The sequence below is a fragment of the Primulina tabacum genome, chromosome 14 (assembly GCF_025594145.1).
Source record: "Primulina tabacum isolate GXHZ01 chromosome 14, ASM2559414v2, whole genome shotgun sequence".
In the NCBI taxonomy this organism is placed as follows: domain Eukaryota; kingdom Viridiplantae; phylum Streptophyta; class Magnoliopsida; order Lamiales; family Gesneriaceae; genus Primulina; species Primulina tabacum.
In genome coordinates this window covers 25257035-25284968 of record NC_134563.1, presented here as the reverse complement: position 1 = coordinate 25284968, position 27934 = coordinate 25257035, and the positions used below count along the sequence as shown (strand labels likewise).

Sequence of the window (27934 nt, the reverse complement as noted above, 5' to 3'; positions counted from 1 at the left end):
CTCTGTGTTTTGGTTTGCTCTGTAAACTGAAGTGCGCGTAAAGAAGAACTGAAATGAGACGGGTTGATGTACTTATGTATGTGACTGTTCAAATTTTTTGACACGTGTCAGTCCTGTTAAATATTGAGTAAAAACGTGTGTTCGTGTGATGAACGCGTGTGTAAGAGTTAAATGGACTACAAAGGACCACATTTCAAATTACTATTAATTGAAAAACTTCAATTAAATTCGTAATTATCAGTCTCATCGCTTAATTTGGAATATATATCGAATAATCAGTTAACTTATTGTATACAATCAGTTTGATCAGTAGCTGACTGATTAGTTGAAAACCGAGTCAGTTCAATCGAAGATCAACTGACTATTGTTTTATCAGTTAACCATTTAAATTTGTCATTCCCCCTAAATAAATGTATATTTTTATCTGAAAAATAGAATGACGTTTATAATAAAGATGCATAAACATAAAATAAATCTTATTCTAAGAAGATGAATCGTCCGGAATGATGATTACGTTTCTTCAGATGCCTTACATCTCAGCTATAAATAAGAGTGAAAGAGTTAGACATCAAGTATCAGCATATAAAGCAAGACAAGTGAATAGCAATGGACAAAGCAGGGAGTTCCACACAGCCAGACCTCGCGGAGGAGTTCATGAAGTCTGTTGTAGCTGCTAGCAAGGCTGCGATCGAGGATAATATCTTTAAAAAGATCCTGAAGCTCTGGATGAAAATCCAGTAGCTCCAAACCTCCTTTGAGGAGGGAGAGGTTGCTACTAGTAAAAGGGTGGCAACACTGAAGAAGTATCGACAGCACCTTGGTGTCGCTGATAATGTTGATATCTTCATAGATGAAGGTTTCTACCTTCTGCTCTTCCTCAAGGAGTGGAGAACTCTGAGGAAGATCACTTCCTCAAAGGACTTCCTAAGGACCTCTACTGGAGGATTAACCATGTGGTTGACCTCCTGGAGGTCCGCAGTTAAAAAAGAAATCATCCATGTACGCTCCTCCTATAATAAATAAAATGATTATTATGTTTTAATGTTGTCTTACTCTTACGGACTTTTTATTTTCTGCATATTAATTTGTGATAACTGAATAAACAACATGATAATAACATAAAGTGAATTATATTAAGACAAGTCGATTAAGCCAAGAACGTTGCAAAAATGAGAAAACTTTGTCTCGGATAATGGCTTTGTGAAGATATCTACTGCTTGTTGTTCAGTTGGTTTGTATTCCAGTCTGATTGCTTTCTTCAGATCATGATCTCTGATGAAGTGATGCCCGAAATCGATATGCTTGGTCCTTGAGCGAAGAACTGGATTGTATGTTATTTCAATCGTGCTTGTATTATCACAAAAGATTGGTGATTCTTTTGCAATGACTCTGTAGTCTTTCAGTTGTTGCTGAATCCAAATAATTTTTCTCGGCTTGTGTGTGCTTGATGTATAGTGTGCAGATGAAGCAATATGAGTTTTAGCCCTTTTAAACTTGTTGTTCAGTCGATATCTTTTTTGAAATGGCTTATTGTTATAGTAATTGGAGTAGCCATAAGAGTACTTCAGGTTTTTATTTCTGAACCTTTTTGGTGACTGACTTTGTGGGTCAGCTGAAATTTTTGAGCTATAACCAATATCATACCTTCTAGCCTTGTTTTTATTTTAATTAGGTTGTACAACTGGTTTACTTGACACTAATTGTTCTTGTAACATGACTGATTTTACAACGTGAATATATTTCCCTTAGTCTATATTCAGTTTTTGCTGAGTATCGCTGGTTAAAGTTTCATCTTAGTTGCTAAACCCTAAACCAGTTTTATCAGTAACTGATTTTTGTTTATCTTTTATTTCAGCCAGTGCAACATATGATTTATTCCATGCATTAGTAAGCTCTGTTTGCTTTGAATTCTCAAGCGTTAACTGATGAATCATAGATTGATTCTTGCTTCTTTCTACATTTAGATCAGAAATCTCTCGTTTAAGACTCAACAGATCAACTGATTCATCAGTTTCGTTTTTATCGTCTTTGGGATCAGTTTGCTTTACTCTGGCCTTCTCAAAAGATAAGGCAAGCTTGTGATACTCATTAACCATGTAATGAAGCGTAGAAATAAGTTCATCTCGTGAGAAGTCAGTTGAACTAAATTCGAATACATGTTGACTTGTTGACTCCAGTTCTGTGTCATCAGCCATCAGACACTTGACCTCTTTATCATCATCACTGGAGCAGCTCAAGCTCTCAGATTCTGAATCATCACTGTCAGATTCTGCCCATTTTGACTTGCTTTCCTCAGCTAGAAGCACCTCGTGCTTATTTCTGTAAGATTTCTTATCATCCTTAGATCTTCTCTTGTGCTCATAAGGTTTCTTTCCCTTTTCAGTTGAGCCTCGACTGTCCTTCTTTGGCTTGGGACATTCAGTAATGAAATGACTAGTTTTGGCACAGTTGTAGCAAGCATTGAGTTCCTCTTTGGAGTGACTTTTCTGATATTGTCTTTGAAGGTTTTCTTGATTTCTTCTCATAAATCTTCCAAATTTTTTGACAAACAATGACATTACGTCACTGCTTAACTGATCAGCAGATTTGTGAACTGAACCAGTTGGTTCCAGTTTTACAGCAGTTAGGGCAGTTGTAGCAGCTGGTGTAGAAGGTTCTCCTTCTCTGGTTTGCAACTCAAACTCGCAGGCTTTTAGATCAGCAAATAAATCACGAAGTTCGACCTTGTTCAGGTCCTTTGATTCTCTAATTTCCATGGTCTTAACATCCCACTCCTTCGGAAGCCTCTGACTACTTTCTGTGATACTTCTTTATTTGAATACACCTTTCAAAGTGCATTCAGTTCGTTGACTATGCCACTGATTCTTTCATCTTATTAATGCATGGATTCTCTAATCTTCATCTTGATATCATCAAACTTTTGAACAGCAAAAGATAGCTTATTCTCTTTTTTTTGCTCATTGCCTTTGCAGAGCTGAATTAGTTTCTCCCAGATTTCTTTAGCAGTTCTGCATATCTTTATCTTGCTAAAAGTGACTTTATCCAACGTTTTTTTACAGAATGTCTTTAGCCACGTTGTCCAAGTTGGCTTTACTCTTGTCTTCAGCTGTCCATCATCTCGTGGTTTTTCAATGCGGTGTCGTGCCCCATCAGCTATGTAAACCTCAGTGTTTGCCTTCAATATTTTCGTGGGTCTGTCTGTAATAACGTACCACATGTCATGTCTTGTGCATCTAGATGATTCTGCATTCTAATTTTCCAATCATCAAAATATTCTCTGGAGAACATTGGAATTTTGTTAAATGAAGACATGATGATCAGTTTGTATATAGAAATATTCAGAAAACAAGATTCAACTGCTCTGATAAAACTTGATAGGATCGGTTAAAGGTGGAAGAGTGTTTAGAAGGGGGGGAAGGGTTTTTTGAATAAACACTCACAATTTTCACAACCTTTTCCAATATAGATGAGTCAGTTTAGTGATAAATTGATACTCGGGAATCTTGTAATTTAATATCAATCAGTTATGAAAGAATGTGCGGAAATAAACTGACTGATAGATAGAATAAAAACTGAAATAAAAATACTCAAGAGTTTGTGGATGTTCGGAGATTTCAAACACTCTTACGTCACACATTCTATCAGAAGGATATGATATTCACTAAAAGACTTTGATCATTACAAACAGTTGTACAGACCCACTTCAGTTTTGGACTTAACTGTGGAGACCCGGACGCTAATTCATTTCTTAATCATCTTTGGGAATGATTGAATCAATTAGATAAACAAGGTCTAATTTTTTTTTTAAAATACAAGTGCGGAAACCTAATGGAATCAATATGATATACATATCAAAAGTAAAAGTACATGTCTTGTACTAAATACATTCCTGTCAAACTAGGGTTCAACTACTATATATCAAGTGCTAAATCATAATCTACTTCTGGGCCGGATCTCCACGCTAACTGTAATATCTCATCCTATTCTTGACCCTGATCTTGTCCCACCTGTTGTCATGCACACATACAAACACAACAACAGCCGGATAACTCCGGTGAGAATATAATCTCAGTATAAATAATGTATACATGCAATCATATAACAATATAAAAGCATGAAACAGATATCAATAGCATGTATCAAATCTGAAAAACATGAATCGATATAAAGCTGTAAACAAACTCTGGACTCGTCATCTCAAACTCGACTCATCTATAATCTAGGGATCCCGGTTCCTGGGTATTACCATATACCGAATCTCCGCAATAAAAGCCGATCCGCTCCTAAGCAACATCGATATAAATCAAACATCCAGTGTCTTGGCATATCGGCCAAAGACTTGGCATATCCGCCAATAACTAGGCATCTCCGCCCATGACTCAATAGACTAAGAATATCAATCTCATAAATTGCAAATATCAATGCAATAAATAAAGTATGTGGTTTTTGGGAAACTCAAGTCCAATCTGACTCGAGTCGATCTCCCGGTTAACATTGATTTATACCTTTCTACCTGTCAATCTGACGAAGTCAAAGTCTTGAATTCGAAGCCTGTCAATACTCAATCTGGAAATGATTATATCGAGGAGTACAATATCAATACACCACTCAAATCAATATTGGATATAATCAGAACTCAATCTAATTCTGTTTCAACGGCATAACTGCACAATCTCAATATACCGAGCAATACAAATCAACAGATATCAATTCCCACAACTTATACCCAATAACAATACAAATTTGATATCAAATCTCAATCAAATCCATTCTGAAAATCATAACAATTTCATACGGTATCCGTTCTTCAATCCGGTTTCGATTATACGATGTCTAATATATCAATAACACCATATATGAATCTTATCTGATTCCTTCAATATCATATTTTCAAATCATAATAGAAATCAATAAAACTTACGTCTTTGTGAAGCCTCTGTCGAGGGGAGTACGGTATTGCACTCGGATTTAAATTCGTAGGGGCGGATCTTTCGCAAATCCCAATTCTATGATTCAAAGACCTTGGGAAATTTTTTGGCTTCTCTCGGCTCTTTCTTACTGATTCTAAGGAATAATGAAAATATGATATATATATCATGCATGGTGAAGACCAAGTGGCTTCATATTCTTGCTGCACGTCTCGCGCATATGCGCGAGACACTATGTCTCGGCGCGTACCTTCACGGCAGCTCGCGCATATGCGCGCCCTCACGGTCGCGCATATGCACGAGGTTCTCTGCCTACCTCACGCACATGCGCCCGGCTAGGTCGCGCATATGCGCGAGAGCTCATCCTCGCACATAATTCCAATCTTCTTTCCGGCTTTTTCGGTCCGATCCATTCCGTCTATAATCACATCAATTATCAAAAAATTATTTCAGATTATAATAACCAAATTCTCGGGCATTACATTAACAATGCCAAACTTAAACTCATAGTTACAAACTTGTTTACATTACTCATTAGAACTTAAATATTTTAGCAAAACTGATTTCTTGCAAGATCAAGTATTACAGTATGTGCTTGAAAGCTCGAAGTATATCCTGAAAGCTATGAATGCATGAAATAAGCTTGAATTTTGATTTTTGCAAGGATTTCAGCAGAGTAACAGAATAGTAAATCGATCAATTGATAGTTTTATATTCCGAGAGAGTTGTTCAAAAGTTATTTCTCAGCTGCTATTTATAGGCTTCCCTCCAATAGTAATATTAAATACGATTTGAAACTTTCTATCCGTTTCTTGCCTCGTCAACATTCTTCTGACATACGTACACTGCAGCTTTTCTGAAATGCGGTGAAACCACTACTTGTTGCAGTCAGCTTTTGTCGGTTGAAAGTCTTTTTTCTTAACTGATAACGTGTACAGCTGAGGATCAGCTTATCGAATATAGTTGATAAGCTTACAACTGTTTGTAGTAACTGATCAGTTACAAATGATCAGTAGTTGTCTGCGTAGTTCAGTTGCCTTCGAAAATCTGCGTATTATTCTTCAGTTACTGGCAACTGATAGTTTGCATATTTTAGATCAGTTTCAATCAGTCTTCTTGATCATTTGGTTTAATCTTTTAAACGCTCAGTTTGTCAAACATCCGAAATTTAGTTTCCAACACATTGGTTCCTTTTCTTGCGCAACGACACAAGTGTTGTCACAGTACACCGGGACATGATCAACTTCATTAGGAACAATGCCCAACTCTTGGACAAAATTCCCCATCCAACTGCCTCTTTGGCTGCAGCAGATGCAAGAATGTATTCATTTTCAGTGGTGGAATCCGCAACGGTATCTTTCTTGGAACTTTTCCAAGAGACAGCCGCACCATCGAGCATTAATACAAAACCAGAGGTCTATTTTGAATCATCTACATCACATTGGAAGCTAGAATCAGTGTATCCTTCCAATTTTAATTCTCCACCTCCATAGACCATGAACAAGTTATTAGTCCTTCTTAAGTACTTAAGAATATCTTTCACGGCTTTCCAATGCATTGGACCAGGGTTCGCCTGATATCTGCTTGTAACACTAAGAGAGTAAAAAACATCAGGACGCGTTCATATCATACCATACATGATACTACCAATGGCTGATGCATATGGAATACGTGTCATCATCTCTATCTCTTCATCAGTTTTGGGATACATAGCTTTTGATAGAGTTACACCGTGACACATTGGTAAGTATGCTCTCTTGGACTCTTCTATAGAGAATCGCTTCAGAATGGTATCGATAAAAGTGGCTTGGGTGAGCCCCAACTTCCTATTTGATCTATCACTATAGATTTGAATTACCAATACATAGGATGTTTCACTCATTTCTTTTATGGAGAATTTACTTGCTAACCATACTTTAGTTGATTGCAGTAATCCTATATCGTTCCCAAAGAGTAGGATGTCATCAACATGAAGTACTAGGAATGTCACTGCACTCCCACTAACTTTCTTGTACACGCATGGTACCTTAAGCTTTTTAGCAAAATCAAATTCCTTGATAGTGCCATCAAATCTGAGGTTCCAACTCCTTGAAGCCTGCTTGAGACCATATACTGATATCTGAAGTTTGCATAACTTATGCTCACTTCCTACTGATGTATATCCCTCAGGTTGAAACATATAAATTTCTTCTTTGATGTCTCCATTGAGGAATGCAGTCTTTACAAACATTTGCCGTTTCTCATAGTCATACAATGTTTTTATGGCTAGTAGTATTCTGATGGACTTAAACACAAAAACTGGTGAAAAAGTTTCCTCATAGTCAATTCCTTGCCTTTGAGTATAACCTTTTGCAATCAGTCTTGCTTTGAAGGTCAATACCTTCCCATCCGCCCCAAGCTTTCTTTTGTAAATTCATTTGCATCCTATGGGAACGATTCTCTCAGGTGGATCCACCAATGTCCAGACTTGGTTTGGATATATAGAGTCCATTTTAGACTGCATGGCTTCAAGACATTTGGTTGAATCAGTATCAGATATTGCTTCTTTGAAATTCATTGGATCACATCCAACAAAAGGCTCATCATGGCCTTGTTCATGAAGAAGCTTGTATCTTGCAGGTGGTCTAAAAACCCTATCAGACCTTCTAGGAACGTGTACTTCAACTACTGGTTGTTGGGGATTAGGTTCAACTTCTACAGTTGAGGGATTTTCTTGAATTTCTTTAAGTTCTATCATCTTTCCTTTTCTATCTAATAGAAATTTCTTTTCCAGAAAGGTGACATTTCTTGAAACAAACACTTTTGCTTCATTGGGGTGATAAAAATAATATCCAACAGAAAATTCTTTGGATATCCTACGAAGTAGCACAAAGTGGATCTACTATACAATTTGTCTCATATTGTCTGCTTCACATAAGTAGGACATCCCCATATTTTAAAATAAGTATATTCGGGAGTTTTTTCCATCCATATCTCATATGGTGTTTTATCTATTGCTTTATTATGGACATTATTCAACAATATTGCCGCAATTTCAAGCGCAAATCCCCAAAACATTGTAGGCAATTTAGTGAATCCTATCATGGATCGAACCATGTCCATCAAGGTTCGATTGCGACGTTCAGAAACAACATTCAATTGTGGTGTTGCTGGTGGAGTCCATTGTGAGAGAATCACATTATGTTTTAGATAACCCAAAAATTCAGCCTTCAAGTATTCTTCACCTCGATCAGATCGAAGTGTCTTAATACTTCTTTCTATCTGTTTTTCTACTTTAAATATGAATTCTTTGAACCTTTCAAATTCTTCAGATTTGTGTTTCATCAAATAAATACACACATACCTCGAATGGTCATCAGTAAAGGTAATGAAGTAGGATTGCCCATTTTTTGTGTTAACACTTAGACGGACACAAACGTCTGTGTGGATCAAATCCAATAGACCATGCGCACGTTCTACGTTTCCATTGAATGGAGCTTGTTCATTTTTACTTTTAGACAAGACTCACAAGTAGGAAGAGAATTTATGTCTGACAAGTCAAACATACCTTCTCCCACTAGCTTGTGCATCCTTATTTTGAAATATGACCTAGTCTAGCGTGCCATATTTGTGCGGGATTTGGATTTTGTATCTTTCTTTTGTTTGTTGTTGTTTTAGTTTGCGCTTGGATATTGTTCAAAGGAATATCTTTTAATTTTAAGCTATAGAGATCGTTTGTTTATTCGCCGGTTCCAATCAAACATTCATTCTGGTATAAACTGCAAACACTTTTAGCAAAAACACAAGAATAACCATCGCTATCAAGCATAGAAATAGAAATAATGTTTTTAACCAATTCAGGAACATATAAAACGTCTCTCAAAAACAACTTAAAATAATTGTCAAATTAAAGTAACGTCTCCAATGGCAGTGGCTGCAACCCTTGCTCCATTTTCTAGTCTTAGAAATGTCTCACCATCTCTAAGCCTCTTGCTTCTTCCCATCACCTGAAAATCATTGCATAGATGAGAACTACATCCGATATCCAATACCCAAGAAGAGAAATGAATAGAAACATTAGCTTCAATGTAAAACATACCATGGCCATAGAACGCTTCTGGGCAAGATACTCCGTGCAAATACGCCTCCAATGTCCAGGCTTGTTGCAATGGAAACAGACTTGTTCTAACTTGTCAGGCTTTTGGGCCTCGAAGTTGGTTTCATGTATGCTTCTTGTTGGGCTTGTTCTTCTTTAGAGAGGCAGAACGCTTCTTGCCTTTATTTTGGGCTCCATTTTTTGTAACGGACGATGAGCCCACTAGAAGAACATGCTTTTTCTTTTTGATTGTGGTCTCATAAGTAGTAAGCATATTGATCAATTCTTCAAGGGTGGCCTCAAGCTTGTTCATATTAAAATTAACTACAAATCCGTCGAACTAGGTAGACATAGACATTAAGGAGCTCACTTGGAATAACCATGTCGAGTCCAACCAATTTCTCGATGAGTCCAATCATCCTAACACCATGCTCATGGACCGAAGTCCCCTTTTACAAGCGTGTAGTCATGAGTTCTTTAATAATAGCATGTATCTCTAAACGAGTTTGTACAGAATACAATTCTTTCAGATGAAGGTGAATGTCAGCAGCATTCACCGCCTCCTCGAACCTCCTCTGAAGTTCATTCGACATAGAACCCAACATGTAGCTCTTAGCTTGAAGATCGTGGTCCCACCATTTCTCAAGCTTAGCTAACTCAGTCTGACTAACATTAGGAGCTGCTTCCTTCGGTAGCTTCTTATTAAGCACATACGCAATATTTTCCGAGTTCAAAACAATCTTTAAATTTCGAAACCAGTCATTAGAGTTAGGGCCAATCAATTTGTTTTGATCGAGAATGGTTGAAAGCGTGTTACGTGCAGTCATCGTAAATATACTGAAATGAAAACAAAAAAGGGTTATTGATAATTTTAAAATAATTCTAAGATATAAAATATGGATTTTTATTTTACAGATTTCCTTCCCACTATTTTGATATTTTCACCACTCTCTGATGAAAAATAGAAATCGTGTTTCCTTTATTTTGCCTCACGTTTAATAAGGGCCCAGTAATATGACGTCGTTTATTTTCACGTGTGAAACCGACCCATCAATTTTGAATTTTAGTGGACGGTTGCCATGATTCCCCACAATAATACGAGCTTAAGTCATGGGAGTTCCACTCAATTAACATCATATGTCCGGTGGAAGTCACAGCTTTCCGGCGTCCAGGGCTTCCTATAATATGAGTCAGACACTGTCCGCGGGTATCGTTCATCATGCAACCACGGTTGAGGGAAGGCATGAATAAATTAAACTTTTTTAATTTTTACTTTTGTTGTTTGATATAAATTTTGAATCTTATTCAAAATGAGAGATTTTAATTTTAAAATGACTCATAATTTTATTTTAAAATTGTGTGCTACGAGTTTGTATATTTGCCGGATTCAAGCAACTATATTATTTAACAATATACATACATGCATACTACTATATATCGCAAATATATTATAATATGACATTCAACAATAAATTAAGATGATCGATCACTAACACTATTAGATCAATGTGAGCCAGACATATATCCAGGTCCAAAACCTAGGTGAATGTAGGGATGCAAATGAAACTTATTACAAGAACTTCTAATATTTTACATGTTTTCATCTTGTACATCGGGACCACCATTTTAAAGTCTTGATCTCCGATTATTTTTAATAATTCCATTTAAATAGTCATGGCACATATGGGATGCATCTCATTTTGTGGGAACGGGGCATAAACCAGGCCCACATTAATAATATCAAATAATGAATAAAACCGTAAAATATCCTAACATACACCTACCACATTGGTCAAGGATCTCGATCATCCTTCATGCATTTAATATCAAATATTAACATCAATTAATTAAAAAATTTAATTAATTGATAAATCATGTATCTAATAATTTTATCACTAACCACCACAATTACAAAAGAATTCAACAAATTAAATAAACACCTTTTATTAATTTTTAATTAATTCAATAAATATTGTTTTCTTGTAAAACTCAAAAATTAATTTTTTAAAGAAAAATTAAACTAATTTTTCATAAAATATCAATTTTGTCAAGAGTTTTGAAAAATCAGATAATCGCACCCTAGGCCCAAACAATTCAAACATATTATTCAGCACAGTGCCCGAGATTTTTTAGGGCAGCTGCCTGCCCACTGCCCTATCGTATCGGGCAGTGGCGGGCATGCTGTGAGTGCAGATCGCGCACAGCCCCGCGCGCGCTGCCATGAGGTTGCGCACGTTGCGTGCAGACGTTCCGCACACCGTGCGTGCACGCTACGCCGACGCCGCGTACAAGCTGTGCACAGTCTGCCCGAAAAAGTTCCAGGAATATTCGAATTTTTTTATTTTTTTAATTTATGATAAAATTAAATGTTTTGTGGTGCATCAATTTTCTGAAAAATTTTCTTGTGTGGTTAGATATATTATTCAACATGATCTAAAACAATACGATATATAGAACATGCCTCTGATACCACGGTTGTGGTTCGTGTTCTCTCATTCCCAAACGCAGCGGAAGTTTTAAAATTTTTAATTTTTGAAATTCAAAATTATTTTTTTAGCACTCGTATGGTTTTAAGAGAGTATAAGCGAACGTTGCTCTTGTTGTAAATCCCACGTACGTTATTCAAATCTCCTTTCTTCAATCTTTGAATCAGGTCCACGACCGAATTACTTGTTCCACTTCTAACTTGCACTAGAAAATTAGAAGGATTTTACATAGAGATTGATATTAGGTGCCCGAAAACAAAGAGAGTGGGGAGAGGTAGTTTTCGAAAATTCCTTGGCCCGGAGGCTAGGGTTTTTCGAAAAACATGTGTTGGAATGAACGAATTAACCCTAAACCTAATACCCACATATATAAGCTTAGGGCACATTAATTAAATTAAATACTTAATGGGTTTAATCAAATAATTAATCTAGTCCAACTTGTTTAATTAATTAATTTATCTTTTAAAGTCCAATTAAGAACTTTAATAATATGTATATTGGTCTTGTACTCCTACAAGCCCATTATACATATACTCATTACATTTAATTTAAATCTTTTATAAATTCAACATTTGAATTTAATATTTAAATTATAAACTCAACTCCTTGAATTTATCACCTCCAAAATTTAATAGTCATAAATTCAACTACTTGAATTTATTATCTCAATATTTAATATAGATTCAACTCTTTGAATTTATTATCTCAACGGGGACAAAATAATCCAGTACTTGTGTGAACCTCAATAGTTCAGGGATACAGCTAGCCGTGGGTTTACAACTTTTTGTGATTCAGGATATAATTTTTTATTCGGGCTTACCCTAATTTGCCTTATTCCATGTATCAACAATTGATCATGAGAATATCAGAAATCATATTTCTGATTAAACTCATCGAATCATGGTAAGATCGTCAAGTAGCATCGCTCCATGATTCCCGAGGTATCACTGATAGTGTCTACAAGAATCAGTCTGTTATGATTAACGTTTAATATAGGTGGATTTTACGTGTTTTTCATATTATGTGATGACTCATTGTGTTGCACATATCATTTAGATTGCATGTATTTTGTGACATTTTGGCATAATTTATGTTTTCTTGTTGCTCATAAGGATCTTGTTTGAAAATGCAGGCAATTCGTGAATAAACTGAAAATGAGTGGGCGATTTTCGAGAGCTATCCGCGCGGACGCATATTTATATCCGCCCGGGCGCCTGCAAGGTGTGAATTGGAGAAGACTTGCACAAGCTATCCGCTCGGGCGCACATTTATGTCTGTCTAGGCGCGTCAAAGAAAAATATTAATAGAAGATTTGCCCAAGACATCCCCCCGGGCGGAAACTTATATCCGCTCGGGCAAATTTGGTTTTTTGGAAAGATTTCCTGCCGATCTTTTTCCTAATTTTCTGAAGGAGGCTGATATGGAAAGGGGAGGCACGAGATTTCAAACATTATTCAGAGCCAAGGAGTCGAGAAAAAGCTTGGAGCAAAGTTTGGGAGTTGAAGATTATCGAGATTCCAAGAATCGTTCTTCGCGTTTTTCACCAAACCAGTATTTCTAATTTAGAATTTATTGTTTAAAATTTTTTTTCTTCTTTTCACTATGAAGTCTAGTAGCTAAACTTTCGTATTTGTTGGGATTAAGGGGATCCTACCCCAAACGTTGATTTAAGTAATTTATGTTTCGATTATCGATTTATTCTTGAGTATGCTACTGTTTTTCATTGCGTTATTAAAGCGTAGCTAACTTTAATAATCATTTTATATCACGAGTGAGTTCGAGAGAATAGCTTGAGATAGGAACGAGTAACATAGTCCGTGGATCTACAATTAACGTAGAAATATGGAATTGGATACATGTTGATAGTTATAGTCCTAAGGGTCGAAAACAAGGGGATTTCATAGATAGGCATGTGATTCACATTTGATTAATAATTAAAGAAATTTAATTACTTCACTGAGTAGAATTAGTTTGGCATAACTCGAGAGGGCGTGTTCAATTAATTAGGAAATCCCTTCGGAAGAGTAAATCTTTATCGAACAAATTAAGTAAATAACGAGGGGCAGGTAAACCAAAATTTCCAACAAATTTATCTTTAATTGAATTTTAATTAATCATTCTAGATTATATATTTCATCATTTAATTATTGAATTTTATCTTTGAGTTTTTATTTAATTGTAGTAGTAGAAAAAAATTATCCAAATTTCGTTGCTAAAGATTTAATAACTGAAGATAATAATTGCAAAATACAGTCTCTAGTGGAACGATACTCGTACTCTAGTACATTATATTATAACTTGATATCATGCACTTGCGATTATTTCGAGCTTAAATATTGTTAAATTGGATCAAGAGTTTTACAGTGCAAGTTTAGCTCGATCAAGTTTTTGGCGTGGTTGCCGGGAACTGTTAATTCACAATTTTATTTTTAGTTATTTTCTTTAGCATTGTTTTATTTTTTTTTGAGCTAACACTCCATATTATATTCCAGATATCTTTTCCAGTGCATGCCAAAGTCACTTGATGTGGAGTTTGAGCAGTTTGACCCATGAAATTGAAAGAACTTTCCACATAAGAAGACAACAGCAGAGACTGAAGGAACTGATGGAGAGGCACGAGCACGAGCATGAGGAGGAACACCATGAAGATAGACACGTTGAGGTGCCACGCCGCATACCGATGATAGAGTATGCCCAGAATTCTTTGGATGGTGCACGCCCCAGCATTGTGAGGCCTATTGTGCGGGCAAACCAGTTTGAAATCAAGCCAGATATAATTCATATGATTCAGAATACGGTCCAGTTTGGAGGATCTGCATTAGATGACCCAAACACGCACATCACATATTTTCTTGAAATTTGCGATACTTTTAAATTTAATGGAGTTTCTGATGATGCTGTTAGGTTGCGTTTATTTCTTTTCTCCTTACGTGACAAAGGTAAAGCATGGTTAAATTGTTTGCCTGTAGGTTCGATCACCACATAGGAGGACATGGCGAAAGCATTTCTCATTAAATACTTTCCTCCATCTAAGACCATTAAGCTACGGGTAGATATCACCACATTTGCTCAATTCGAGCAAGAGTCTTTATATGAGGCACGGGAGCGTTTCAAAGATCTATTGAGGAGATGCCCACATTACGAATTGCCACTTGGGTTAGTCGTTGAAACAGTTTATTATGGCTTGCTTACTTCTAATAGTACTATGATAGATGCTGTTGCTTGTGGAAACCTATTGAGAAAAACTGCCGAAGAAGGATATGAGTTGTTGGAAGAAATGGCTGCTAGCAGCTATCATCCTCAGTCTGAAAGGAACAACCAGCGGAGAAGTGCAGGAGTTCACCAGGTAACTGACCTTTCTGCTATTTTTGCGCAACTTGATGTATTGAACAGGAAATTGGACGGCTTGAATATGGGTGACACTGCTATGCGTCTTCAAGAGATATTCTCTGATAAATGTGGAGGTGAACACTTTGTGAAGAACTGTCAAGATGGCAATCCATTCTATATGCAAAACGAGGCACCCGTGAATCAAGTGGGAGTCCAAAACCGTCACAGGAATGATCCGTATTCAAACACATATAATCCTGGATGGAGGCAACATCCCAACTTCTCATGGGGAGGTCAAAACAGTTAGAATAGACCACAAGGAGGACAGCCATATGGAAAACAACCGATGTATAGATCTGACCCTCCTAGAGAAGAAAAGTCCAATTTGGAGCAGATGATGTCTAAGTTCATCTCATCCACCGAAACTAGACTCCAAAACCAAGATGCATTGATAAATGGGCTAGAGAATCAGATTGTAAGTTAGCTAAGATGATAACAAGTAGTGAGCCGGGAACCTTGCAAAGTAACATAGAGACCAATCCAAAAAACCAAGCGAAGGCCATCGAGTTGAAGAGTGGGAAAATTTTAGAGTCTCGAGAAAAAGAAAAAAATCAATTGCCGGATGCACAGGCTGAGACATCAAAAGGTAAGTCTTCTAACTCTACACCAGCACCCAATGCACCATCCAAAATTGTTATACCTACACCTTTCCCTGCAGCATTGAAAAAAGCAAAACTTGATGCGCAATTCGGTAAGTTTCTTGAGGTATATATTTAAGATATTGCATATCAATTTTCTTTTTGCCGATCCTTTGATGCAAATTCCTAGTTATGCTAAATTTCTGAAGGACATCTTAGAAAACAAGAGAAAATTGGAGGATCACATGATGGTAAATCTAACTGAAAATTGCTCTTCTTTGGTGCAAAACAAGATCCCACCAAAACGTAAGGATCCAGGGAGTTTTTCTATTCCTTGCATGATTGGTGATGCTGTTTTTCATAAAGCCTTATGTTATCTTGGTGCAAGTATTAACCTCATGCCTTTGTCTGGTTTTAGAAAACCTGGGTTGGGAGAACCAAAGCCAAGGAGAACGTCTTTACAGCTAGCAAACAGATCTGTCAAGTATCGACGAGGAGTTATTGAGGATGTGCTAGTGAAAGTGGACAAATTTATTTTTCCGGCATATTTTGTGGTGCTCGACATGCAGGAGAACATGGAAATGCCGTTGATATTGGGGAGGCCGTTCCTTGCAACTGGCAAGCCCCTAATTGATGTGCAGGAAGGGAAGTTGAGATTGAGAGTGGGGGAAGATGATATTACTTTTGATGTCTTTAATGCACTTAAGCACACACTGCATTCTGATATTTGTTTTAGAATTGATGCTTTTGACTCTCTTATGTGTAACTATGTGTAGGATGCTATTAAGGACCTTTTAACAGCCACTCTTGCTACTGAATTGAGAGAAGACGAATTGGATGAAGAGAAAGCTGAAATAGTGGCATACCTTAATGCCAACCATACATGGAAGAGGTCAATAAGGATGAGATTAGAGGACTTAGGGGATCGGAGAGACTTGACCCCTCAGAAGTCAAGCATAGAGGAGCCACCAACTCTTGAGCTCAAGCCATTACCTCCACATCTGAAATACGTCTATCTAGGTGAGAATAATAAACTTCCTGTGATTATTTCTTCTTATTTGACAGATGTGATGGAGGACAAACTGCTGAAAGTTTTTGAAGCGCACAAGAGTGAATTTGCATGGAAGGTGGCGGATATCAGGGGGATCAATCCATCAGTCTGCATGCACAAGATATTGATGGAAGACGAGTACTCACCTCTTGTGCAACCTCAGAGAAGATTGAATCCAAAGATGCAAGAGGTAGTAAAAGCGGAAACTATAAAACTCCTTGATGCAGGTATTATCTATCCTATATCTGATAGTGCATGGGTGAGCCCTGTTCAATGTGTGTGGAAAAAGGATGGATTACTGTTATCACAAATGAACAAAATGAATTAATACCCACTAGGACAGTTACGGGATGGCATGTGTGCATCGATTATAGGAAATTAAATGATGCCACCCGTAAAGATCACTTTTCACTTCCCTTCATTGATCAAATGCTTGAGAGGTTAGCGGGTCATGAGTTTTACTGCTTTTTGGATGAGTATTCAGGGTATAACCAAATCATGATTGTGCATGAGGACCAAGAGAAAACCACTTTCACTTGTCCTTATGGCACCTTTGCTTTTAGACGGATGCCTTTTCATTTGTGTAATGCCCTTTCCACGTTTCAACGATGTATGACCGCGATATTTCATGACTTGATAGAAACTTTCCTTGAAATATTTATGGATGACTTCTCGATATTTGGCTCTTCTTTTGATGACTGTTTGCAGAATTTGAAGGTGGTATTGATGAGATGTGAAGAGACGAACTTGGTGCTGAATTGGGAAAAATGTTGTTTTATGGTACAAGAAGGCATAGTATTAGGGCACAAAATATCAGAGCATGGAATAGAGGTGGATAAGGAAAAAGTAGAAGTTATCAAGAACTTACCACATCCGGCATCCATAAAGGGAGTTAGAAGTTTTCTAGGCCACGTCGGTTTTTATCGACGTTTTGTTAAAGATTTTTCTAAAATTGCCAAACCTCTATCTTCTTTACTTATGAAAGATGTGCCGTTTGATTTTAATTCCAACTGTCTGCAGGCATACGAGGATTTAAAGGAGAGCTTGGTGATGGCTCCTGTTTTGGTGGCACTGGATTGGGATCTACCTTTCGAGGTCATGTGCGATGCCAGTGATACTGTGGTTGGTGATGTTCTTGGCCAGTGGAAAAGAAAGGTATTTCATACAATTTACTGAGCAAGTAAAACCTTAGATGAGGCTCAATTGAATTATGAAACCACTGACAAGGAACTACTTCGCGCTTGACAAATTTCATTCATATCTTGTTTTGTCCAAGGTCACTGTATACACAAACCACTCTGCACTGAAATATTTACTTGCTAAGAAAGATGCAAAGCCACGTCTACTTAAGTGGATTTTATTGTTACAAGAATTTGATTTAGAAATAAAGGATAAGAAGGGTGTTGAGAATGTGGTAGCAGATCACTTGTCTAGATTGGAGCTGATTAGTAATGACTGTGTAGATCATGCCATTAGTGACTGGTTTCCTGATGAGCAGCTATTTGAGGTGAAACATTTGAAAGGGGATCGGTTACGATGCCCGGTTGCGCAACAAAAGTTTCAAAATTTGTTACAACAAGAACATGAAAACCGAGCACCCACTAAGTGTGTAACAAATACGAAAACAAAATATGTCATACATAGTGTGTTTTGAGAAATTACCTATCAATCTCTTGAGATTGATGATGGCTCTAACTTAGTTGTCAAACAACTAAGCTCTTGAATGTATGACCCAATCAACAAGCCTCCTTGTTCTTGGACTCCTTCCTTCAAAATTAGGTCCACTACTAACAAAGTAGAACCACTCTAGTTTTGCACTAGAAAAATTAAAGTATTTTTCATTGAGAAGAATATGGTTTCCTCAACAATGGAAGAAAGAAAATTGGAGAGAAAGTCACTTAAAATTTCGGCCAAGGTATTTTTGGAATGAAGGGAGGATGAGTTGTCTTGGTTGTGCAAAAAACAAAAGCAAAAAGTTACATGTGCATGCCATGCCATTAACTCAAAAGTTGTCTCCAACCCTTCACCTTCTAAGCATGCATTTTAACTTGGGCTTGTAACAATTACAAGGCCCATTGACTTTTATTTAAATTTCTCAAACATATTTGAGACCATTTAAACTTTACTTGATTTTACTCAAGCCCACTAGTTTAATAACTATTTCTAATTGGGCTCTACAAGGCCCAATGTTGTTTAATTAATTCAACACTTCAATTAATTTAATTATTTGGACTCTACTAGGCCTACTAGTGTTTAATTAATTCAACACTTGAATTAATTTAATTTAGTTCATAATAATGTTTATGAAAACCACAATTTTCAAATACATTATCTGTTTGACCAACTTTTAATTTAGGAATACTTCCATAAATTAAAAATTACTTTCTCCTTATAGAAGTCATACTTCTATTTTATTTACGATTATAAACTTCTTTATAAGTCGTTCAACACATTGAACTATTTTACTTCTCAACGGGATCTAAAAGGTTAGCACTTGTGTGACCCTCAATGGTTCAATGATACAACTAGCCGTGGGTTCACATCACAATGTGATTCGGGACTAAACATGTCCTTATATGAGCATACCCCAATTGCTCCATTCTTACTTATCAACTCCTTGATAATAAGAACGTCAGAACTCAAGTCTGATAGTACCCAACCAATCATGTTAAATGCCTATAAACATCGCTTACATGATTCCCTAGGTATCAAATGATAGTGCCTGCAAGAACCATTCAATTATGGTTAGCGTATAGTACGGTCCCTTCAACTCATATATCTCGACCAATTCGACAACCATTGGTATATCGAGAGTTGTCAATAAATCGATACTATGTGTCATGTCGTAGTTGCATCGATGGTGTAATCTAAGAAACCCCTTTCTTAATTATCACCATACTCTGATCAGATATTTCAAACTACATACACATGAGATCACATAAGATATCCATACCCGAAGGTAAGCGGTGAATCCCCGACTACAATGGATCGACTCCTATATGTTTCGACAACACCCAACCTTGCCACCTGATGACCCCTAAAGAGTCGGTAAACAAGTCAAAGTGCAATGCTAGCACATAGAGTCTCAATGTTGTCCCGGGTCATAAGGATTAATGGTGTAAAACTATAAACTAGGACATTTCCACTCGATAATTGAGAACCACTTGGAAAATCCTTTATGGAGGGTTGTTCAGTGCATTCTACAAGGAGCACCTATCTGCATGTTCGGACATCACAATGTCTTCTACCAATGAAACATGGTACTCACATCGCAGATACTAGTCACTAACTCGAGCGGCCTATATTCTTCTTAGCGGCGGCTGAATCGACTAGGAACTGTTTAGAATATACAGTATTGCAAATATGAGTTTCATGACACTCATCATATGAGCATCTCATATTCTTTCTACTATTTGTATATTAAAGGATTTTATCTACGCAACTAGCATAGGTATACAGATAAAGATATGCCAAAACAATAATTTCAAATATTATTAAAATAAAGCTTTTTTATACATAGAGTTTAAACATGAACCCTCGGCCAACACTTGGCTCGACGGGCTTCTACTCTAACAACATTGTCCTTGGTATGTAAACTTTGCTAACTTTCTTATCACTGGCACACCACCACCCAATCTATCGTTTCACCAATGAAATAAATTTTTTTCTGAAGTGAAGCATTATTTTTGGGAGGAACCATTTTTGTTTAAGATTTGTGCAAGTTCTATGATAAGAAGGTGTGTTGCAAAGGAAGAGTTTGGTCAAATTCTCGACCATTGCGATGACCGTTAGGTAGGTGGTCATTTTGGACCAACAAGGACGGCATCTAAGGTACTTGAATGTGGCTTCTATTATCCAACTCTATTTAAAGATGCTCGTTCTTATGTGCTTGCCTGTGATAAATGCCAGCGGATAGGTAACATCTCTAACCGTCATGAAATGCCATTAAACAATATCATTGAGTGTGAGGTTTTTGATGTGTGGGGGATAGACTTCATGGGACCGTTACCCAGTTCTTTCACGAAAAAATATATTTTGCTTGCGATTGATTATGTGTCTAAGTGGGTAGAGGCAGAAGCATATGCCACTAATGATGCTCAAGTGGTTCTGAAATTTTTAAAGAAAAATATTTTTAATAGATTTGGAGCACCACGAGCAATCATTAGTGATGGTGGCATCCATTTTTGCAACAAACTATTTGAAAAACTTTTGAGCAAATATGGTGTCACGCAAAAGATCTCTATCCCATATCACCCCTAGTCGAGTGGTAAAGTGGAAGTGTCTAACCGAGAGATCAAGCGGATTTTGGAAAAAGTGATAGGTGTCAGTCGGAAAGACTGGTCTGTAAGGTTAGATGATGCTCTTAGGGCATATAGGACTGCTTTTAAAACACCTATAGGCACTGCACCATATAGCCTACTGTTTGGTAAAGCATATCATTTATCTGTAGAGTTAGAGTATAGGGCATACTCAGCAACAAAAGCACTAAACTTTAACTTTACTGATGCAGGTGAACGACGTTTGCTTCAATTGGATCAATTGGAAGAAATCCGGAATCTGGCATATGATCTCCCATTATCAAACAAGGAGAAGACAAAGAGGGCTCATGACAAGCGAATCATCGAGAAAATTTCATACTCTACAACTCCCGGTTGCGACTGTTTCCCGGAAAATTGAAGTCACGATGGTCTGGTCCATTCGTGATTCCTAAAGTTTACCCATCGGGAGCTGTAGAACTGCAAGATAGAAAGGATGAGACAATTACGGTCAATGACCAGCGACTGAAGCACTACATGGGTGGCACAATTGAGCCACAAATTGGAATCACCCGGTTCCAAGACAATCCAAACTAAAACTGACCTACATTCAAGCTCTCGACTATAAATTAAGAACTACTTCTCTTCCCCTTATCTTGTACTTATGTCGATTTTATTATTTTAGTTCCTTTATTTTACTTTAAATAAAAATGAAAAAGAAATAAAAGCAGTGCACGAGGTCCGCCAGGGCCAACACTTTGGTCCGCCCGAGCGAACATGGTGAAAAGTTTTTGGTTTTAAAGTCGTGCAGCTTCCGCACGGGCGCATATTAATATCCGCCTGGGCACGCCCCTTTTTAAAATGAAAGCCGCAAGCCATCCGCCGGGGCAGAAATTTTTGTCCGCCCGGGCGGGTCACGAAAATTTTAAAATCGAAGACTCTTTTTCTTCTTCCCCATTCGAACCCTACCCTTTTTCCTCTCAAATTTCCGCCGCCTCTTCTCTTAATCTCACTCAACTAACCCGTTTTATGCCATTTTCAGGTCAAATTTCTTGTCACCATCGTCGCCTAGCACCAAGGAATGAGTTATCCTGCCACCGCTGCGTTTTTCCGACCACCACTACAAATTTCCGGCCGCCACTGAATTATACAACCGCCACTGAGTTCCGGCAACGTTGAATCCCCCCATTCTCTTTCAGTTTTGGTCTTGAACGAGTAACCCCGAGTACAAGCTTCTCTGACGCTTCCCTTCCCGATTTCCGGCGAGTCATTATTCCGACAACACACCTCCTAATCCAGGATTCTTTTTCTTCACAAATCATCAACAATGCCGCCGAACAAAGCTCGGGTAAGTCATGATGCTTCTTTGTCCTCATCTCGCAATTCTCATTTGTTTGTGAATAATGCCGCTAAAGAACTCTATGAACATGCAAAAATACATCGAGCTCTGATTCGTGAGCGTGGTTTTCACCTTGTGCAAAAAATCTTCATTCTAAATCAAATTTCAAATAGAGAATGGGTAAAATTTTGTGCCCAACCGCAAGCCGCGGTAGCACCGGTAGTGCGAGAATTTTATGCTAATGATGCAGAGCGGTGCGATGATAAAAGCATTTGTGAGAGGGAAGTTGGTAGATTATAGTTCTATAGAAATTAATAGGTTTCTTGTAACACCGGTTGTGGATGATTCGGTTTATATGGCATGGGCAGCAAACCTCGACTTAGACTTGATGATGCGTAGAATTTGCTATCTAGGGTACCCGTGGAATACACCTGGATCCTACACTAGTTTTGCTAAGAAATATTTGTAAGTCCCGGCTGTGATTTGGTATGCCATTTTGGCCACACGATTGATTCCAGTTGGGCACACTAGCGACGTACAGAAGGAGAGGGGGGTGTTGCTTTATGCACTGATGACCCATATGCCAATTAATGTGGGAAAGATTATATATTCACAAATCTAGCTGAGCATTCACAATCCGAATGTGGCATTATTATTTCCCCACATTATCACCGAGCTGTGTGCGGGTGTCGGGGTCATTTTCCAAGATGATGATGAATGGTTGCCACCGACCAAGGCCCTTGATGAGGCCAGCTGGCTAAGAAGACCGCGGTATGGCAGAAGGCTTTCCCTCAGTTTGTCTCTATTTGGGATGGCTTGACTTTTGATCCACCGCCACAGCAGCCCCCATCACCAGCCCCGCGACCTCGACGTCGCCTTCTTCAGGACCGGATGGATGAATTTGCCGCATTTGCTGACCATCAGTTACAGTGGCAGGCTGTGAGCCAGACATATCAGACCGCTATTGATGTCATGCTGCGTTTATCCTTGAGCCACAGTGTTATTGATCCAGCCCTTGTGCCGCCACCTATGCAGCTTTCTCGTCTCCGCTTCAGTTTCAATACGCCGATGCACCAGAATCGGGAGCTGGCGTCATTCCCCTGGAGGCCCACGAGGAGGAGGATGATTGATAGGGGAGTAATTTCTATCCCTTATTTTATTTCTTGCACTTCTTTTAGTTCATTTTATTTATTTCTGCTTCTGTTGCATGACTAGGTTATATTGCGTCATTTTTGTTGTGCACCCTCTGTCTCTTTTTCTATCGTCTGTTGCATTGGGGACACTGCTCGACTTTAGTATTGGGGTGTGGATGGGTGTTGTTTTTTGTGTCTCTTTTTGGTGATTTGTTAGTTTTATTCGTTGGCATTTGGTATTATCATTTTGCATTGGTGTGTGTGTCAGCCGACAGTGTTCAAAGTAGTACTTGTAAGCCAATGATGATTAAGAGGTGATGAGACATGCCCTGTCTTTTGTGTACTCACATTTCTTTAGCACATACTATGGTAGAGACATGAATTTTTATTTAAAATGTTGAATTCTCTTTGCATGAATGTTAGAACTATAAGCATGCATGATAAGATGTGAAACTTTAAAACTAAAATGGGGAACAGAGATGTTTGAAGGTTGAATTGAGCTTGACTATATTTTCTTGAATCGAGGTATCTATTAGAAGCGTATAAAAAAAAGAGAAAGATGGAGATGTAAGGTGTGGGGGAGCCGAATAAAGGAATGAAACCCAATTCCTGGCTAACAATGGGGATGTAAGGTGTTGGGAAGTCGAATAAAGGAATGAAATCCTATTCCTGGCTAAAAATGCAGAACACATGGATTTGAAACTTATATGAAAGTTATGATATATTCCTTTCATTACTGTATTCCATTTCACTCAAAAATAATGATGAAAAAAATTAATAATATTGGCTGCTGGTAGTTACTGAGTGCAGAGGAATAGATGAGAGTAAGATTTACACTAACATGCTGATTTAAATCTCTGGCAATGGTTGAGAATGGATCCCTCTGTCATATATGATGCTAGGACTAACGACACACACATACACGTTCATGTTTTATTTGAAACAATGTCTAAACCAAGGAAACTGCGACGAGTTGTGCTTTTGCATTGGTCGACAAATATGTTGAGTTTCGCTGAGGTTAATTGGAACCATGAACTCACTGTCGAGCTATTTTGTGTCATGTTCCATTTTGTCGTGTCACCTGTTTTGCTCGAGGGCGAGCAAAAGGTTAGTATTGAGGGGTTGATATAGGTGGATTTTACGTGTTTTTCATATTATGTGATGACTCATTGTGTTGCACATATCGTTTAGATTGCATGCATTTTTTGACATTTTGGCATAATTTATGTTTTCTTGTTTCTCATAAGGCTCTTGGTTGAAAATGCAGGCAATTCCTGAATAAACTGAAAATAAGTGGGCGATTTTTGAGAGCTATCCGCCTGGGCGCATATTTATATCCACCCGGGCGCCTGCAAGGTGTGAGTTGGAGAAGGCTTGCGCAAGCTATCCGCCTGGGCGCACATTTATGTCCGTCCGTACGCATCAAAGAAAAATTGTAATAGAAGATTTGCGCAAGACATCCGCCAGGGTGGAAACTTATATCCGCCCGGGCGCATTTGGAAAGATTTGTTGCCGATCTTTTTCCTAATTTTCAGAAAGAGGCTGGTATGGAAAGGGGAGGAACGAGATTTAAGAAATTATTCAGAGCCAAGGAGTAGATAAAAAAGGAGAAAAAGCTTGGAGCAAAGTTTGGGAGTTGAAGATTATCGAGATTCCAAGCATCGTTCTTCGCGTTTTTCGTCAAATCTAGTATTTCTAATTTAGAATTTATTGTTTAAACATTGTTTTACTTCTTTTCATTATGAAGTCTAGTAGCTAAACTTTCGTATTTGTTGGGATTAAGGGAATCCGACCCCGAAGGTTGATTTAAGTAATTTATGTTTCCATTATCGATTTATTCTTTAGTATGCTACTGTTTTTCATTACGTTATTAAAGCGTAGCGAACTTTAATAATCATTTTATATCGCAAGTGAGTTCGAGAGAATAGCTTGATAGGAACGAGTAGCATAGTCCGTGGATCTACAATTTACATAGAAATATGGAATTGAATACATGTTGATGATAGTTATAGTCCTAAGGGTCGAAAGCTAGGGGATTTCATAGATAGACATGCGATTCAACTTTGATAAATAATTAAAGAAATTTAATTACTTCACTGAGTAGAATTAGTTTGGCATAGCTCGAGAGAGCATGTTAAATTAATTAGGAAATCCTATCGGAATCACTATCGAACAAATTAAGTAAATAACGAGGGGTAGGTGAACCGAAATTCCCAACAAATTCATTTTAATTGAATTTTAATAAATCATTCTAGATTATATATCTCATCATTTAATTCTTGAATTTTATCTTTGAGTTTTATTTAATTGTAGTAGTAGAAAATAATTATCCAAATTTCGTTGTTAAAGATTTAATAACTGAAGATAATAATTGAAAAATACAGTCTCTAGTGGAATGATACTCGTACTCTAGTAAATTATATTATAACTTGACATCGTGCACTTGTGATTATTTCTAGTTTAAATATTATTAAATTTGACCAAGAGTTTTACAGTGTAAATTTAGCTCGATCAAAGTATAGTACGGTCCCTTCATCTCATATATCACGATCGAATCTGCAACCATTGATTCATCGAGGGTTACATAAAAATTCTATAACTGTGTGACACATCTTTGAGAATAAATAGTGGTATCGCATGTGGCTCCTACATGCGTCACAAATGTACCCAATCTCATCACCTGATGACCCTCATGGAGTCGGTAAACGAGTCAAAACACAGCCCTAGCATATAGAGCCTCAGTTTTTTACCGGGTCGTAAGGACTAATGATGTACAATTATAATCATAGACTTATCATCTCGATGAATGATAACAACTTGGAAAGTTATAGGGAGGACAGTTAGGTATAATCATCATATGACCACACATCTACATGTTTGGACATCTTTATGTCCTTACCAAGAAACACGCTACATAACATCACAGATGTTAGTCTCGAGCTCAAGTGACTCATCATATGTAATGAATTCTGTGTCCAATTAGCCTTTGTCTATGAAGATCATAACCTTTGCGGCTGTATTAAAACCTTTAACGAGGTAGAAGCCAGTACGTACCCAGCTAATAACTGAGCGCCATTCCTCGCTGGGAAATAAAGATTCATTGGTGAATTTATGTTCCAATTAGATGTTCAAAACTCCATTTCCTTTATTAATATTTTAGGCAGTTGAATTGACTAGGAACGAATTTAGATTATACAGTGTTTACAAATGAGTTTCAACATCGAATTATGATTCATTTGTATTAAAGTATGATCAAGGTTTTATCTATGTTGATCACATGGTTATACATATAAAGAAATAACAAACCATGAAATAATGAATTATATTAAAATAAAGATTGTTTATTACAACTGAGTCGATAAATTTCCTAGCCAATTGTTGGCTTACAGAGCATCTACTCTAACATATACTTCATTAATGTTTCAAATTTGAGAAGAATTTTGAAATGCCATATTTGGCATATATTTATTAGAACTTATAACATTGTTGCTACAATTACAGTATATGTTAAATATTATTACACATTAATTTTTTGAAGAAATAACTTATCATTGGAAAATCTATTTCTTAATGATCAAATAATTTTCTTAATTTCTTATTCTTGCAAGTTCTTTTTTTTCCTTCGTGCAAGTTATGCTATGTTAGAGTAGATGCCCTGCAAGCTAATAGTTGGCTAGAAAATTAATTAACTCAAGTATAATAAAAAAAATTTATTTTAATATAACTTAACTTTTTATGGTTTTACTTTACGTTATTTTTATACCCATGCAATCAGCATAGATAAAGTCCTTGATTTTACTTTAATAAAAATAAATCGTAATTTAATCTTGAAACTCATTTGTAAATACTGTATATTCCAAATTTATTCCTAGTCGATTCAGCCGTCTAAAATAAGGATAAAGGCCGCTTGAGACTAGTATCTGTGATGTTGTGTACTGTGTTTTATGGTAAGGGCATAGAGATGTCCAATCATGCATATGAGTAATCATATGATGATTGTACCGAACAACTGATATGAATCCTCGAATGTAAGAAAGGCAAGCACGATTAATTGGAATCGTGTGTGTCTTCAATGCAATAAATAACAAGGATCGTTGTTGTATCCCGATCTTTTGATTCAAGCAACACGATCTCCACCCCTAAACTACGAGGTTAGTAATAAATAATCACAAAGAAAAACAAACCGAGACTCGAACGTACCTTCAAAGAACTCGTCTTTGATAATCCGCGTAAGGAACGATTAACGAACGCCAAAAAGTAAAAGTTTGATAAGTTTGATTTTGAATACAGAGCAAAAGCCTTGAAAACGTAGAGAAAACTCAAAAATTTGTATTATATCAATGAATAATAATCAAAAGTATCAAAATTTTCGTGCAAATATGTTTAAATAACACCAGATACTCAAAAAATCTAGTTGCCAAATAATTTGCACTCTAAACTAGAAATTAGGTTTCTTCATGCAGGCGGCGCGCTGGAGCGGTAAAGCTTCGGCGCCCTAGCGCGGAGGGTTCTGGAATTCTGCATCTTGGACAGTGTGTGGGGCGCGGGGGCGGCAATGTTTGGCCGCCCTTACGCCAGGCTCTTTGAAATTCACCTTGAGCAGTACATTGCACGCTAGGGTGGTAATGTTTGGCCGCCCTAGCGCAGGAGCTTCTAGTCCGGAGTCATTCTCTTCATACTTTGGCACTTGAACCACGT

General features: G+C 37.3%; 2 protein-coding genes and 1 non-coding gene across 3 annotated transcripts; 1 reads left to right on the top strand and 2 right to left on the bottom strand.

Annotated features, from left to right (window-relative positions):
- Positions 1 to 8809: 8809 nt before the first annotated feature.
- Positions 8810 to 9830, bottom strand: LOC142523874 (uncharacterized). Its single transcript, XM_075627606.1, has 2 exons — positions 9516 to 9830; positions 8810 to 8914 (listed from the first exon to the last, which is right to left on the bottom strand). The coding sequence occupies exons 1-2, from the start codon at positions 9828 to 9830 to the stop codon at positions 8810 to 8812; spliced, it is 420 nt and encodes a 139-aa protein (XP_075483721.1).
- Positions 9831 to 14530: 4700 nt separating this feature from the next.
- LOC142525711 (small nucleolar RNA R71) lies at positions 14531 to 14636 on the bottom strand. Its single transcript, XR_012815162.1, has one exon. It is a non-coding gene; the product is annotated as a small nucleolar RNA R71 (small nucleolar RNA).
- A 672-nt stretch (positions 14637 to 15308) lies between these two features.
- Positions 15309 to 21219, top strand: LOC142523873 (uncharacterized). The gene is made up of 8 exons (XM_075627605.1): positions 15309 to 15584; positions 15667 to 16146; positions 16234 to 16477; positions 16523 to 16767; positions 17217 to 17399; positions 17529 to 17663; positions 17785 to 18015; positions 21019 to 21219. The coding sequence occupies exons 1-8, from the start codon at positions 15309 to 15311 to the stop codon at positions 21217 to 21219; spliced, it is 1995 nt and encodes a 664-aa protein (XP_075483720.1).
- Positions 21220 to 27934: the final 6715 nt, after the last annotated feature.

Bases quoted from the DNA above. Each gene is read 5' to 3' on its own strand.
- LOC142523874 (XM_075627606.1), bottom strand. From the start codon at position 9,830: ATGACTGCACGTAACACGCTTTCAACCATTCTCGATCAAAACAAATTG. The intron at 8,915-9,515 runs GTACAAACTCGT...AATGATTTTCAG, and splicing joins ATCTGAAAGAATTGTATTCT to GTGATGGGAAGAAGCAAGAG.
- LOC142523873 (XM_075627605.1), top strand. From the start codon at position 15,309: ATGATAACAAGTAGTGAGCCGGGAACCTTGCAAAGTAACATAGAGACC. The intron at 15,585-15,666 runs GTATATATTTAA...AAATTTCTGAAG, and splicing joins AATTCGGTAAGTTTCTTGAG to GACATCTTAGAAAACAAGAG. The intron at 17,664-17,784 runs GTATTTCATACA...GTTTTGTCCAAG, and splicing joins TTGGCCAGTGGAAAAGAAAG to GTCACTGTATACACAAACCA.